General features: G+C 36.0%; 1 protein-coding gene across 4 annotated transcripts; it reads left to right on the forward strand.

Moving 5' to 3' along the window:
* Nucleotides 1–727: 727 nt before the first annotated feature.
* On the forward strand, nt 728–16,274 carry EEF1AKMT2 (EEF1A lysine methyltransferase 2). Of its 4 annotated transcripts, none has more exons than XM_074373434.1 (6): nt 728–981; nt 2,098–2,163; nt 2,661–2,775; nt 9,417–9,524; nt 11,713–11,929; nt 14,954–15,868. In XM_074373434.1, exons 1-6 carry the CDS (start codon nt 872–874, stop codon nt 14,956–14,958), a joined length of 621 nt encoding a protein of 206 aa, XP_074229535.1. In that variant the 5' UTR covers nt 728–871; the 3' UTR covers nt 14,959–15,868. The 4 variants fall into 4 exon arrangements, with proteins under 4 accessions (XP_074229535.1, XP_074229536.1, XP_010951101.1 ...); XM_010952799.3 differs by lacking the exon at nt 14,954–15,868 and adding an exon at nt 15,875–16,274 and having other exon boundaries at nt 772–981; XM_045515109.2 differs by lacking the exon at nt 14,954–15,868 and adding an exon at nt 15,875–16,274 and having other exon boundaries at nt 911–981; nt 2,661–2,779.
* The last annotated feature ends 642 nt before the right edge of the window (nt 16,275–16,916 follow it).

The raw sequence follows: 16,916 nt of genomic DNA on the forward strand, positions 1-16,916 counted from the left end.
TACAGAAGTCCCCCTAGACCTTTGATGGATAAGATCTCTGGCATTATGCCGCAGAACATCCAATATCAGTCCCACCAGGCAGCGTATGCATTTCAGGCTCACTGGTTGGAAGCAATCTATTTCCTGTGAGGTACAGGTGAGGAAATTGAAGCACACAGAGCTTAGGAGTCTCGGACAGGGCCAGGTGTCTGGTTAGGGGCAGAGCTGAGACCGGCTCTTTCTTCCCACTTAGCACTCAGATACCCGTGATTGGCCTACTGGGGAGGGCGCAGGGTGTGTAGGGCATTCATTTCACCGGGCATAAATTTTCTTGTCCACTTGTGACATCAAATCAGAAGAGGCTAGAGTGCTATTTTCAAGGCAGAATGCCAGCCACAAATGGAATTACCCTTCGGCAGGGAAGCCAAGTAATGCGATGAACTGTCCCACCCATTTCTCAGATCTGCTCGCAACGTGGCGAGATGAGGTGATCTGTACACTTGGGTTCAGCAGTATAGGCTTAGGTACTTAGTGTGGCTCCCCCACCGCTAGCCTTTTTCCAAAATACAATACCTTGAAGAGTCACTTAAAAACGGTAGTTCCCAAATACAGTGGCAGTTCGAGGAAGGGAGTGCATCTGACGCTGGCTGGAGGGAGACTGGGGACCAAGGCGAGGCCCGGCCCCGCCCACGCCTGGGCTTAGGACCTGGGACTCGCGACCCGGGACCAAAGCGGCGCCGGGAGAAGCGCAGAAAGACTGTGGACCCCAGCAGGGGCCGGGAGCAGTAGAGAGGGCGGCCTCCCGCCTCCTAGAGGCGCCAGCCCGTCCGTCCGCTCTGCCCGCGCTTCATCTCTATGACGGTCCCAACGGCCGTCCGGGGCGCTGAGCGCGATGAGCGAAGGCGCGGACCACGGCGGCGGAGCTGGGGCCGCGGCGTGGTCCCGAGGGGGCAGTCCCGGAGGGGATGGTTTCGCCCCGTCGGCGCTGGGGACCCGCGAGCAGTGAGTGTAGGGCAGGGAAGGGTGAGCGGCGCTGCCCGGACTGGGCCCCGGGAGGGGACGGTGGGATGGGGCCCTGGGGGTCGCGAAAGATGGAGGAAGCCCAGGGGGCGTGACGAGAGGAAGCCTAAAGGGACGCCTTGGGAAAGGGTCCGGGCGAGCGTAGGGATGGAATCCCGAGGGACCACGCTGGGGGCGGTAAAGAGGTATTTCAAGGGGTTGGCGTCTAAGGGGCTCGTCGGTTGCGGGACGGGCTCTAAAGCTCTTGGGGACGCTTTTTAGGGGGCTTGAACCTTTGGGGAAAGGGAGAGGAAGGGCTGACCAATAGGGCTGGTGGGCAAGAGTAGGAGGCCGGAGGAGACCTGTCCGGCAGGGATCTAAAAAAGGTTAAGGGGATGAGGACCGAGACGTGGAAGCTGGAAGGGGGGGAGTGGGAAGATGGCCTCAGGAGGAAGCAAGGAGATAGTGGGCATCTTGGGGTAGGAGAAAGTGATTTGACCTAAGGCAGACGCTCAGTAATTATTTAATGGATTAAAAGATGGGTGAATGAATGACTGGGGAAAGGTAAGGATGAGAGATAACTTGGAGGGGTGAGGGGGAGCAGAGATTCTAGAGAGCTGAAATAGGAAGAGAAGGCAATTGATGGGGGAGGTAGAACTGTCCCTAAAAGGAGTAAGTCTTAAACGTAAAACTTAACCCTTTAACGAGAGCTTATCTTTGGTGAATTCCGTGAGTAACCACCTAATTGGTAGAAAATCCTTGTGTTTGCATATTTTAGACTGAAATGCGCTGTAATGATACTACGACTGTATAGTCAAGTTTTGGACTTGTGTTTGGGACTTAGGCATCCTTGGACAGATACTTCTTTGTATTTTTTAAGCTAAAACATATAACATTTTAAATGTCAGGCATTGTTATAAGTGCTTTACATGTATAAATTTACTGTCTTTCATTCTTTTAACACAGGGATGTTAAAGAGATTGAGCTATGTGCTCAACTTATCAACACTAATGTTTTAAATTTCTGTGGTAACTGTCCCAATAATGTATTAGAAATATACACTTAATTCATAGTATGGTTTAATTCACTAATTTGCTTTGCATTTGATTATTTATATAGTTGGGATGCTGTCTATGAGAGAGAACTGCAAACCTTCCAAGAATATGGGGATACAGGAGAAATCTGGTGAGTTAGAAAAAGTAGTAAGATTATGATCCAGAAGATTGTGTTAAGTGTGTGTGTCTTTTAAGTGCTTACCCTAGAGAAAGCCTGACAATCTTGGGAACCTTGGGCTGATTCTGGCTTTAGTGGTAGATTTAAAGAATCTCTCTCTTTTAATGGCCCAGATTTAAATTTGTTGACAGTATTAGGAAATTACCCTTACCCTATAATTGTCCTTTTTTAATAAGCAGTGCAGTTTTGAGCCACCAGCATGTACAAGTGTCAATGCTGTTGTAGATAAACATTGATAAGTAACATACCAGCCTTATCTGTTTTATTCTTGGGGGTGTTTTCTCTTAAATAATAGTGGCGATGCAGATTAACCGGTTACATATATTACTTCTTACTGTCAAAAAAGACTTAATCGAGCATACTGAATAAGCTCCTTAAGTGGAATATAGTTGTAACCTTTGTTCTATATCTCTCTCTTGTTTGATTAACTGATTCTCTGTTTCTAATAGGTTTGGAGAAGAGAGTATGGCTCGACTGATAAGGTGGATGCAAAATCACAAGATTCCATTGGATGCTTCAGTGCTTGATATTGGAACTGGAAATGGTGTTTTCCTGGTTGAACTTGTTGGTACTTTTAGTATTCATGTGTTACAGCCAAATTTAAAAATGAAGTTAAGAAAAATCTTGCAATTGAGGCTACTAGGCATTAAATCTAAAGTAGTAAAGCAGTCATATCACGTACGTTGAGAAGTCACATGGTACAAAGGGGAGGCTGCATGGATTGTGGGAAAGCACTAAGTGAGAAGCCAGGGGCTCTGAGTCCTAGTCTTGGACCTTCTTGCTATATCCTCGACCTTGAGCAAGCCTCTCTTTGTTTCCTGGGCTTCAGTTCTTTCCTAAAGATTTTGACTAGGTGATCTCTATTGGTTTCTTCTAGCTCAAAACTCCGGAAATCTGTATGTATAAAAGGAAGATGGTTTTTGCACTTCCACTAGGACATATATCCCTTTCCTTAGGTGAGCATATGGTTTGGAGAGTGTTTTGCATATGGTTCGGGAAGAGCATTTTGCCTGTAGTCTATTCACTGCTGTGCCAAGTGCTGTGGAGGAAATGTAAGCCTTAGGCTTCATCCTAGATGGTTTTACTGTTTTAATTTGTAAGGATATATACATAACGGTGAAATATATTAAGTGACTGTCACGTGCCAAGCCTTGTGCTAGGCATTGGCAATAAGAAAATTCAGATCTTGTGCTTGATTTGTTGACAGTACAGTAGAGAATAGACTGATATAGACATTAATAGCTAATGCATATTTTGGTGCGTGCGATAATAGATATACTGAGTGTTGGAAGGGGAGTGATTAACTTTGGGAGAGAGGAATAGGAAGGGTTTTGGAGAAGCTAATATCCAAGCTGGGTGGAAATTGTGTTGAGTGTGGGTAGAGTATAAAAAGAGAGAATTTCAAGAAATGGAATCAAATATCTAAAGGCATGAAACAGCATAACATGTACTGGCCCTATAATTTGGTAAATTAGAGTATAAAGTGTGTGCAGGGGATAAAATGAGGATTAAGTTAAAGATAGGAGCTGTATACACAGGCCATGCCTAAGAGCTTAGATTTTACTTTTAGGCTCTGGGGAGCCACTGAGTAGTGTGAAGCAGTGGAATATGGTTAGAAAAAATTCCAACAAACTTTTTTGAAACATTGAGGTGTAGCATATGTACATTAAATTGTGCAAATCAAGAGTATGGTTCGCTGAGTTACCACGAAGTGAACACACCTATGTCACCCTAATCATGAAGTAGAATATTACAGAGCCTAGAAACCCCCCTGAACTCCTTGCTGATCCTCCCAGAATCCCCGCCTCCTTCCTTTCAAGGTGACTGGTGTCCACCAGCCTGGAGAAGCTTTAGCATTGTAGATTAATCTGCCTGTTTGAAGTCTTCAGTAATAATAAAGCAAATCAATAACTCAGTAATAATAAATCAAAGTCTTCAGTACTTGTTCTTTCTGGTTCTTTCACACAACATTCTGTGATAGTCACTCATCTTGTTGCACATAGCAGTGCATTTTTGTTGCAGTATGTGATTCTTTTATATGATTACACCAGTTTTATTTATTCAGTCTTCTGTTTACCTGTAGATTTTTTTGGATTTTAATAGCTTACTTGTAGAGGCTAATGATGTATCTTTTGAGACTAATAATTTAACTATAGATTGTTTTACATTTTCTGCATATGTAATTATGCAAACTGAATAATGGTAGTTTTATTTCTCACTTTCTAATCCTTTGTAACGTTTCTCCCCTTATTGCAGTGTTTGGGACTTTTGGGAGAAGGTTTAAAAGAAGTGATGACAGAAGGCATTCTTTCTTTTCTCCTTTTCAGAGAATGCATTCAGTGTTACACTCTTAGGTTTGATGTTACCTTGTAAATTAGTTTTTTGGTAGATAACTCTGTTACCAGACTAAGGAAGTTTCCTCCTGTTCCTCCTTTGCTAAGGGTATGTGTGTGTGTGTGTTGTTATTGTTGCTTATCAAATGTTTCTCCTGTGTCTATTAAGATAATCATAAGAATTTTGTCCTTTAGTCTATTTGTGTAGGTGAATTACAGTGATCATTTTCAAATATTAAGTGCATTTCTGGAATAAACCCAACTTATATATGTTTATTGGGTTCAGTTTGTTAATATTTTGTTTAGGATTTTTGCAGCTTTGTCCATGAGGAAGATTGTCCTGTAATTTTGCTTTCTTGTCGGGTTTTGATATCAGGTTATGCTGGCATCATTAAATGAGAAAGATTTTGAAAGAGTTTGTTAACAGTTGTTGTTTTTCCTTCCTCAAATGTTTGGTAGAATTCCCTGGTGAAATCACTTTGGGAACTTTTTTCTTTTGTGATGTGAACTTATTAAATAAAGTATAATATGTATATAGAAAAGTGAACTAGTCCTAAGTGTACAGTTTTTACAAGCTTTGTGTAACTCACTGACCTGATCAAGAAGTAAAATGTGATTAACACCATAGAGGAAGCCCCCTTGTGCCCTCTCCCACTCATTGCCTTCTGAAGGTAACTACTATATTGACTTCTATCATCATAAGTTAGGCTGTTTTTGGTATTAGCTGTACTGGTTTCTAATTGTGGTTTTAATTAGCATTTCCCTAATGACTAATGATGCTGAGAACCTTTTCATGTACTTATTAGCCATCTGAATATCTTTGGTGAAATGTGTGTTCAAATCTTTGGCCTATTTTTAAATTGGGTTGCATGTTTATGTATTAAGATTTGAGGATTCTTTATGTATTGTGGATATGAATTCCTTGTTATGTGATTTGCAAAAGTTTTCTCTCATTCTTTGGCTTGTTTTTTTCATTCTCTTTAACAGTATCTTTTGAAGAGCAGAAGTATTACTTTTTTCTTATATGGATTGTGCTTTTGTTGTCACATTAAAGAACTCATTGCTTAACCCAAGATCACATAGGTCTATACTCTATATTTTCCTCTGAAAATGGTAAAGTTTTGCATTTTAGATTTAGAGTTATTATTTGTTTTGAATTAGGTTTTGTAGAAGGTTTGAGATACTGGTTGGGGTTAATTTTTTTTTTTTTTTTTTGGCACTTGAATGTTGAATTGTTCCATCTGTCATTTGTTAAAAAGATTATCCTTTCTCCATTTCGTTGAGCTTTGCCTCTTTTTGACTTGGTGTAAATGGTATGTATCACTGGGTATGCACTTAATTTTTTTAATATGGCTTCTTTTACTGAACATGGATTTGTGAGGCTTATCCACATTCTTTCACGTTGTGTGTAGCACTAGATTGCTTCATTTCATTGTGGTTAGTACCATACTATATGAAAATACCACAGTTTTATTTATTGATTTAGTCATTCATTCATTTATTCATTCATTCTCCTGTTGATGGACATTAGCTCATTTCCAGTATTGGGTTATTATGAATACTGCCAAAGAATTTTCCAAATTGGTTGTACTGGTTTGCACTCCTACTGGCAGTGTGTGAGAATTCTGGTTTCTCCATGTCCTGGCCAACCCCTGCTCTTTTCAGCTGATCCAATTTCAGTGATTCTGGTAGATGTGTAGTGGTATCTTAAGACTTTATTCTCATTTCCCTGCTGACTAAGGATGTTGAGCATGTTTCCATATGCTTTTTTGGCTATTCTTTTTTGTGATATGCTGTTCAAGTTTTTGCTTGTTTATAAATTGGGTTGCCTTTCTTTTTCTTACTGATTTGTAGGAGTTCTTTGTATATTCTGTTTATATAACCTTTGTATCACAAATACCTTCATCTAGTGTGTGGCTTGTCTTTTCACTTTCATAATAGTATCTTTTGATGAACAGAAGTTCTTTAATTTTACTAAAGTTTAATATATCATTTAAAAATGATTAGTGCTTTTGAATATTGTAAAGTAAATCTGCCTATCCAGAGTCATGGAGATATTTTCTTATGTGTTCTTTTAGAAGCTTTATTGTTTTCCTTTTCACATTTAGGTCTCAGTTACTGTGTATGTTGTGAGGTAGAAGTCGAGGTTTCTTTTTTTTCCCTATGAATATCCAGATAACCCAGCACCATTTATTGAAATATCCATCCTTTTCCCCACTGCACTGTAGTGGTACCTCTGTCATAAGTCAAGTAATGGTGTATGTTTGGGTCTCTTTCTGGATCCTCTATTTTATTCCTTTGGGTCTGTTTATCGTTATGCCAATGACATGTTGTCTCAATTAGTGCAGTTTTATAAATCTTCATGTTTGGTTAATGTACTTTCTCCAACTTTGCTCTCTTTTCCACTGCTGTCTTGGATGTTGTTAGTTAGCTCTCTGTATATTTATTTAAATTTTAGAATCATCCTATCACTTTTCAGGAAAAAAAACCCTCTGATTTTGATTAAGATTGCATTGAATTTATAGATCAATTCAAGGAGTATTTACATCTTACAACATTGAGTCTCTGAATCCATGAACATAATGTATTCTTCCATTTATTTAGTTCTTAATTTTCTCTCAGTAGTATTTTATAGTTTTCTCTGTAGAGATCTTATATATCTTTTCTTGATTGATTCCTAGATTTTTTATTGTTGTAGTTCTTATTTTTATGCTTTTAAAATTTCATTTTCTAATAGTTTATTGCTGGTATATAGAAGTACAACAGATTTTTATATATATATTTTTTAACAGATTTTTATATTGATCTTGTTTCCAGTAATTCACATATTAATTCTAATAGTTTATTTCTATTCTTTTGTGTTTTCTATATAGACTGTAGTATCATACATATGTAAATAGTAGTTGTATTTCTTCTATTCCATTCTTAATACTCTGTTTATTAAAATGCTTTGTACTCTCAAGGTCAGTGTTGAATAGAAATCGTGAAGGCAGGTAGCCTTGTAACACTGCCTGTTATAAGAGGAAACCTTCTGATATTTCACAGTTAAATGTGATGTTAACCCTAGGTTTTTATAGATAATCTTTATCAGATTGAGGATGTTCCTTTCTAGTTTGTTAAAAAGTTTTTAATCATAATGGGTGTTGAATTTAATCATTTGCTTTCTTGGATATCCACTGAGATGATCAGATGATTTTTCTTCTTGATTCTTTTAGAGTTGATTCATTTTGGGGGGAGGGGGGCTCAGTTTTTTAAATGACTTCTTTTTTACTTTTAGTTATCTTTCATTATGTAGAATTATTACAGTTCGACTGCACATACACATTATATTGCATGTATATACGTATATACAGTATACTGCACTTTTTTTAGTTTACATATATGTACTAATTATTGTTTCTAAGAATAGAGTAGATCTTTGACTTTTTAAACTTACATAGTTATCAAAGGAATAAAGCCAACTTCAAAATAAGGATCAACAGAATGCAGTAATCCAGTCATAAAGGACAGTCAAATGTGCTTACACATTCAAGAAATCAAAGTAATAGATAGTTCATTTGTGTCATTAATGTTGTTACTGTTATTTAGATTCTTCATATAAATGATGCCTTATGGCATTTTTCTTTCTCTTTCTGGCCCACTTTGCTTAGAATGACAATTTTCAGGTCCATCCAATTGAGGCAAATGGCATTATTTATTCTTTTTTTTTATGGCTGAGTAGTGTTCCATTGTATATATGTACCACATCTTCTTTATCCAGTCATCTGTTGATGGACATTTGGGTTGTTTCTCTGTCTTGGCTAGCATAAATAGTGCTGCTATGAACATTGGGGTGCATGTATCTTTTTGAATTATATGTTTCTCTGGGTATATGCCCAGGAATGGAGTGGGAGTGCTGGATCATATGGTAAGACTATTTTTAGTTTTTTACAGAAACTATACTGTCCTCCATAGTGGCTGCACCAATCTACACTCCCACCATTAGTGTAGGAGGGTTCCTTTTTCTCCACATCCTCTCCAGCATTTATCATTTGTAGACTTTTTAGTGATGGCCATTCTGGTTGGTGTGAGGTGATACCTCACTGTAGTTTTTGATTTGCATTTCTCTAACAGTTAGTGATGTTGAGCATCTTTTCATGTGCTTGTTGGCCATCTGTCTGTCTTCTTTGGAGAGATGTCTGTTTAGGTCTTCTGCCCATTTTTTGATTGGGTTGCTTCTTTTTTTGACATTAAGGTGTATGAGCTGTTTGTATATTTTGGAAATTAGTTCCCTTGTTGGTCGAATCAATTGCAAATATTTTCTCCCATTCTGCCTCGGCAGATTTTTTAGAGATCTGTTGGAATGTATGAAATATTTCAAAAGCAAAAAATGTGTAGTGGTTAGTAATCACATGGCTAGTGGAGAATTGCAAGATTTAAATTACACTGAAGGAAAAATTTTAAAATCAAGAACTTATTACATGTGCATTTATTTAACTTATTCATTTAACTTAATTGTTTTAAGTAAAATGTATGACAGATTATATATGAATTAGAGCGTATCGACATCAGCAGATTTTAATACTACATTTTTTGCTTTAGGGCAGAAATATACATATGTTCTCACTGTCTTTGAGAAAATGAATTTTCTTTTGAAAAAGAAATCAAATGTTATAAAAGCAAATGAATTGTCACACTATACAATTTAAACTTTCAGTTTCTATTTAGATTCTACAGTAAAACTTAAACATTGTAGATTATTGGATGGTATATGTCATTTGATATATTAAAAAATAAAGCAGCTGCAGTTCCAAAGGAGTATTACAATTCACAGTTAAAACGGTAATTAAAACTTCTAAAAACTAAAGTATAAAATTATTTCTCTGTCTCTAGGCAAAATTTGGTTTCTCTAATATTGCTGGAATTGATTACTCTCCTTCTGCAATACAGCTCTCTGGGAGTATAATAGAGAAAGAAGGTTTATGTAACATTAAGTTGAAGGTAACTATAGTAACTGTTACTTTTATTTATAATAAAAGTTACAAAGTTTAAATGTTTCTGAAATATATAATTTGCTGACATCTTTGAGCTCATATAAATTAAGGATCAATCATAAATAAACCAAAATGATACATTTTTTAAATAACTGTATTAAAATTTTCAGTTTAGTCAGTTTGGGGAAGTTTTCTTTTCTTTCTTGTGTGCAAGTGTGTTCATTCTGTCTCTCTCTGGCTCTCTCTCATTTGCAAACACACAAATAATAGCCAACTTTAGATTAACTAGATCAAAAAGTTATAAATGTGTAAACCGGTATAATGCCACCAAAGCACTTAGTGTACTTTTGTGCCCTTGATCTGTGACGCTTCTGTCACGCTTCTTTCCCATCTCGGTTAGTGACACCACTGTTGATTCATGTGTTGAACTATCCCAAATACAAGGAGTCATCCTTGATTCTTTTCTTTCCTTAAATCCTGTATCCAGTTTTATTGGTTTTATCTTCAGAATATATCAGGAATGTGATCATTCACTGATATTTCCACTACTACCTCCCAGATCCAAGCCACCATCATTTCCTGCCTAGATGACTATAGTAGCCACTTACTTGGCCTTCCCGTTTCCACTCTTGCCACCCTGCTGTCCATTACCACAGGGCAGCCAGAGTGATTTTTTAAAATATAAATCAGCTTGTGTCACTTCCTCGCTAACCAGCCTCCAAGGGCTTCCCTTGCATTCAGAATGAATCTGAACCCCCACCCAGTCTTACAAAACCCCTCATTTCTTACCTCTTTCCTTCTGTGTCACCAATGCTCCAGTCACACTGGCTTGCTTTCTGCTCCTGATACATGTCACCCTATTTTTTTCCAGTCTTTATACCTGCTGCTCTCTGCCTAGAATGTTCTTGCCCCAGATCTTAGCTTGTTTGGCTCGTCATTCAGATCTCTGCTCAAATATCACCTTCTTGAAGAGGTCTTTCCTGACAAACTTTTCCAGAAACATTCCTCTGCCTAATCACTCACTGTCTTCATTACTCTGGTTTTATTTTCTTCATAGCACTTTGTCTGAAATAATTTGATTAGTTTATTTATTGTTTGCCTCTCCTTTTAGAGAATATAACATATATTCTCATACAGGGACCTTTTCTGTTTTGTTTGCAGTTATATTAGGGCCTGAAAAGTTCCTGCATGTAATAGGAGTCTATGAAATATTTGTTGAATACATGAATACTTGTATAAAGGCATTTAGGATAAGAACTTCTCCAAACTCGACTCTTAAGAGTGGTAGTCATTATTTTGCTTCAGGTATAATGAATATTTGGATGTGAGGCAGGGGTAGGAAACCTATGTTCAAATGTATGTAAACATACAATCCACACTTTTAAGTCAGACAATAAGAGATTTTTAGATAGAGATTTTTATGATTTTTTTAAGTTTATATGAATAATCACGAGCTAACTGCTTAATTACTTTTTTAAAGTAGCTTTCAGAATTAAGTTCATTGGCAAATTATTTTGAATATTTTGTGGAATTGAGGCAGATCACTATTTCAAATGCTTAGTTACTGAAGTTACTGAAAATGGATGAGATGCTGACATATGACTTTCAAAATCTGAAGTGCATGATAATTATAAAGTTAAGTAATTGCAGTGTAAATAATCCTTTAATTTCTTAAGCTTTGTGCCATGTATCCATTAGTTGCTTCCTAAGCTACTGAGTCAAGGCAGAAGAACTTTTGATTTACCGTGTTTATTTTAGGTCACACAACTAGTAATATCAGCTAAAAATCATCTTATGTCCAGTGACCTGTTTGAGTTCCAGTTTTTTTTTTTTTCATTTTAAAAAATACGTCAAATATTCTATTGTTCAACAGAAATAACTTTTTCATAAACCCGACTTGTGTGCTCCATTACGTGCTGGTATTATTAGGCAATACACCTGGCTTTGATTTGTTTCCAAATTTGTAGAGATTTAGAATGTCCAGGAAACACTGTCAGTCTCACTAATCTTAGCTTTAATGATCTTGGAATGAAGCACATAAAAGTTGGCTATAAAATTGAAACTATGTTTATTCTATATAAAATGCCATCATAGTTAGTTGGTCCTTTTATCTATAACTTTTTACAGATTGTCACTTAAATTCAGTACAGATTGTGTGTGAATTGTTCTCACAGAGACATTGATTTTTTATATAGGTAGAAGACTTTTTGAATCCTTCCACAGAGCTGTCTGGATTTCATATTTGTATTGACAAAGGGACTTTTGATGCCATAAGCCTTAATCCTGACAATGCAGTTGAGAAGAGGAAGCAGTATGTGAAATCTCTCTCCAGGGTGTTGAAAGTAAAAGGCTTTTTTCTAATAACCTCATGTAATTGGACCAAGGAAGAGTTGCTAAATGAATTCAGTGAAGGTAAATGGCTGTATGTTGTTTAAATGTGTGTTTACCTCAGATTTAATGCACTTAAATAGTTTTTTTTTATTGGTGTTATGGAGTTTTACTTTTCTATTTGTGGGATTTGTCAGCTTTTCTTCTTTGTTAATAACCATGGTAATACTTTTAACTGTATATGCAAAGAACAAAGAAATAATATTGGTTGAGATCCAGAGTCCTTTTTAAAATTTTCCAAGAAATCCTGGCAGTTAAGTACTAAAATTTATGATCCTGTAAAAATCAAGTTCTTTATTTAAGATGTTTAATCTATTATTTAGAGAATCAAGCAAAGAAAAGCACATATTGTGCTTCTGACTTCAATATACTGTTATACTGGTGATTAGTAATAATAGTAATCATAATAATGCAGATGGTAGTAATGTTTTTTAAAGTCTTGTAGGATGAGAGTTTTAATTTTATAGCTACTTTGTCTTGCCTAGTGGTGATTTATTTTAGGATTTGTCTTCTTATTTTCAGTGAATATAGAACAATTCTTTTTTAACATTGCACAGAAATAAAACGTAGGAACTTGATAGAAGAAGTACTGCCTACTAATTTTTGAGGAAGTCTCTGCTTTTTGCAAGATTTTGGTGCCAAGACAGGATCCTTTTTTGCCCCATTAGCAAAGTATAATTAGTGCTGTGTCTCCTAAGCGGGGGTCTTGTGAGAATTGAGAATCTAACCTAAACACAAATATTTTGAGTTCTTTGGCAGACTGTTCCTTGTATGTTTTAAGGATCATTTTTACCTATCACTTTATTCATGCTCATGCAGTACACAGGCATTTCTGAGAAAGTACCATGAGAATCTATAACTAGATATTTGCTTATTCTTCCTGAGACTCCTTTTCCGATTAGTATTAAGTTTGTTAAAGGAATGGGAGGAATTTTCAGAGTGGTATGTTAACAAATGATATGGTACTAAATTTGTGGTTAAATTTTGAACCTCAGTTGTCACAAGCTAATGTGAAATGAATTTATAACTATATTGCACGCACTTTATCTTAGAGTTTGTTTTCTTTTTGGTAGTAAGGGAATAGGCAATAGGAGGGAGAACACTTAACACATGTCCTTTTGTGTGCATTCAATAGCTTTGGCAGCTGATATAATGTAAAACCTAAAGTGTTTGAGACCTGAAACGTGAGCTTGTGGCTTCATTACTGTTGCCTCTGGAAAACAAGAATTATGTGTGATTTATTGTCTTTTATTTCATGCCATTAGTTTTATTATCTTTTATGTTAAATTTGCTTCCTTTAGAACTATTGAGGCTCCATATCAATAGTCTTTCTTCTTGCAGCTTGACAGTTTTAATAAATGCTCAGAGTTCCACTGTGTAGGGCAAGTTCCTTTCCTGGTTTTAAAATACAGGTGTTCTCTTTTACCCCTGGAACCACCAGACAAAAACATATTTGTCTGTCTTTGATAATGAGGAACAGACTTCAGCCTGGTAAAAAGTGCTTAAAAATGTGTCTGTGTCTGAGAACTACTTAACTTATATTCAGTTTTAGAGCTTAATGTAGAATTTAGGTAAGTGAAATGTTACAAGAGGAATTATTAAAGAAATAATTATATAAAATTGAAGACATTTATAGGCATGTTTCTCTTAGAAACTGGTTTTTGGAGTTAGATACAGGACAGTAAGAGAATACACTGCCACACACCACTGCTGAGGGCTTGTCATTAGCTTTTTAGATTGGCTTCTCTGGTCCTTTTTGCAGAGAATAAAGCTTGCTTCACTAATCTTTTAAGATTCTTTGCTTCTTTCCTTATTTGAAATGTAAATGTTCATAAATCTGTTGAAATGAATCTTTCATTTTTCCTTTGTAGCCCTATTTATATAAATATTTTGTGTCATCATTTGTTTTGGTGAGGATTACTTGAATCATTTGCCACATACTAGGATATTCTAATTTGATGTCCAAGGAACTTGACTTTCTTATAACCAGTGAATTAAAAAAAACCAAAAACCCCAAACCTATCTTACTACAAAAGTAATCCAGATTCATTATGAAAAAAAATTTTAAGTATCAGTTACCCCAACACATAAGCATATAGATTAAAATAATTAAAATTTAATAATCACTTTTAACATTTTGATGTATATATACTGAAATATAATAATTTAAATTCTTGAGGATTAGTCCAGGGATTTAAAAGATTAGTCCTAGAAAATTCAGACAGCTCTATTTTCTCTTGAAAATTTTTATTATAAAATATTTTAAGCATATGTAAAATTTCATAAAAAAATATAGGTGTATACCCATGTACCCGCCACAGTGGCTCCATTTTTTTTTAACAGCTTTATTGTGGTATGGTTCCTGTACAGTAAACTACACATATTTCAAATGTACAATTTGATGAATTTTGATAGATGTATACACCAATGAAACCACTACCACAATCAAGATAGCTAACATTTCCATCGTTCCCCAAGAGGTGCAACTTTCGAATTATCAATTTATCCCTTCCCACCCACTTCAGCCCTGGGTAACCATAAGTTTGTTCTGTATGTCTGTGAGTCTGTTCCATTTTTGTAGATATGTTCATTTGTGTCCTTTTTTTTTTTTTTAAGATTAGTGGCTCCATTTTTTAGCACCAACATATATCATGTTATTTAAAAGGCTTGGCCTTCTTTGGGAAAGTTATGATCAGTTTTTAATGAGCATTATAATATTTAGTTATAAAGATTTGGTGAAATTTAAGAATATGAATTATGAAATATAAATATAAAAAAGACAAAATATAAAAGACCAATTGATACAGTAATGTCTGTTCTTTTAAGCATTTTTGTTTACAAGAGTTATTTGAGCTCAAGCTCAAGGCATGGAAACTTAGAAAATGGAGACACCTTTTCCCCCAAAAGAAAAATAATTCTCCCAAACTAATAAATAGTTCCATTACTGAGGGAAAACCATGGTTAACTAAGAGTGACCTTCTACCCTCATTTGTCTTATTTTTTTAAAAACAAAATTATAAAATATTAAATTTCCATTCTGTTTTATAGTTTAAGAGAACATCACGTTTCTGCATTTTGATCTTCACAGAATCTCTGAGTTAGATAGGGGCATTGATGCCTGTAACCTCCTTGCACAGACACTGAGGATCCTGGTTAAGGTAAATTGACCAGCATATCTTTCACCTAGTAAGTGGTAGAACTGGGGCTTGAACCCAGCATTTCTGAATCCATTTTAGTTAAAAAAAAAAAAAAGTCACCCTATGCTGCTTTCAAAGTTACTACTTCCTTGTCCCCAAGTTCGGTTTAGTTTGGGTCTTGATCTTTGGTTACAAATTCTTTTTTATTGTGGTAAAATATACATAACATAAAATTTACCACTTAGCCATTTTTAAGTGTATAGATATGTGGCATTGAATACATCTTCCTTGTGCAACCATCATCTCCAACCGTCTCCAGGACTTTTTCATTTTTATTTCCATGTTATTTGACCTTTCTGTATTAAGCGCTTTTATGTGTGTGATATGGATTAATTGAGTTACTGCATATAAAGCACTCAAAACAGTGCCTGATCCATGGTAAGACCTTAACACATGATAGCTGCTTCCTACAACTAGAGGTAAAGGAGGCCAGTGGAGAAGACACAGAGTTGAAGGGATGATAAGCAGGAAGTGGAGGAAATGGGGGGTAGATGGAAAACCTCTTTTCTTCAATTTGATTTTGTGTGTTCCTTGTTCATTTTATAGTGTTTTTGGGTGTATACACATACTGTGTACACATATAGTAGAATTGAAAAATTGTAAAGTGAGATTTAGTCACAATTTAGAGTTTGGAATTACATTGTTTTATACAAGGTTCGAAAGTACATTGTTATTCCCCCTGCCCCAAAAGTACGTTGTACGTTGTTAATACAAATATCCCATAACTGTGGGATTCTGACCCTAATAAAAGTATTTTAATTTTGTCTGACAGGATTTGAACTCTTCGAAGAGCTGCCAACACCCAGGTTCAGCTTTGGGGGCAGATCTGGAAACAGTGTGGCAGCACTGGTTTTCCAAAAAACATGAGACTTTCTATTGGACAAATTCAGTTAGCTTTTTAAAGAAGCTCCACATCAAAGTAAACCTGACACAGAAAATGCAAGTGCAAACAAATGTTTAGTAAGTACCCAGGATGCACGTGTTGAATAGATACAGTGGGTTGGTGAAAAAAAATCATGAGTGTAAGTGGTTGGGTTTTTGAGATCAACAAAGAATACTTTAAAATTTTCTTTTGTATTTGAGATGTAAATTTTTTTTTTCTGATTTAAAAAAAATTTCTGTAACTTCTGAACAGTTAAAAACTTTAAAGCAGTAAATGAATTTACAGAAAGCATGTATTCTTGATTTTTGTGCCTTGGTAAAGTTGAATTGAATATAGCTATTCGTGACGATTTGACCAAGCTATTCCAGGGCCAGAAATAATAAGCCAAACAACATTCTTAAGGTTTTATTAGACTATTAGAAAACATAATAAGTATAAAATTTTGGGTTGAATGGTGAGTTTTTAAAAAAGTTGTTTAATACCTGAGGAAATCCCCTAGCCTTTATGTATATAATTAAACAAAGTCAGATAAATGTATCAGTTGATTAAGAAATATTTATTGAGCTTGTATTTTGTGGCTGAAGGTCTTCTGCAAACTGTGAGGGATAAATAGGTAGTAGAATGTAAAGCAGCTAAGAGTTACTGTTAAAAGCTGGCACTCTGTTAAGTTGTATTGTCTTACAAAGTCATTGAATCCCCTCAATATCTCCTTGAGGCATGTATTCCTTGTTCCTGTTTCTGTACATTGGATGGCTAGTCAGAATGGAGTCAGGATTCTTCTCTGGGTCTGACTCCAAAACCTATTCTCTCCGCCTGGCATATTTGCCTTCCAGGTGTAAGTCTCTGCCTTTATGGCACTTAACTGTTTAATTGGGAACTAGGGCTGGTACGTAGAAAATTGTGTTAGAGAAGTTGGGCAGTTATTTTTAGG

This window comes from Camelus bactrianus, chromosome 11 (genome assembly GCF_048773025.1).
Source record: "Camelus bactrianus isolate YW-2024 breed Bactrian camel chromosome 11, ASM4877302v1, whole genome shotgun sequence".
Lineage (NCBI taxonomy): Eukaryota > Metazoa > Chordata > Mammalia > Artiodactyla > Camelidae > Camelus > Camelus bactrianus.

Excerpts from the sequence above, each read along its gene's own strand:
- EEF1AKMT2 (XM_010952799.3), top strand. The coding sequence starts at position 872 with ATGAGCGAAGGCGCGGACCACGGCGGCGGAGCTGGGGCCGCGGCGTGG. Across the intron at positions 982-2,097 it reads GCGCTGGGGACCCGCGAGCA|TTGGGATGCTGTCTATGAGA; the intron begins GTGAGTGTAGGG and ends TTATTTATATAG. Across the intron at positions 9,525-11,712 it reads TATGTAACATTAAGTTGAAG|GTAGAAGACTTTTTGAATCC; the intron begins GTAACTATAGTA and ends TTTTTTATATAG.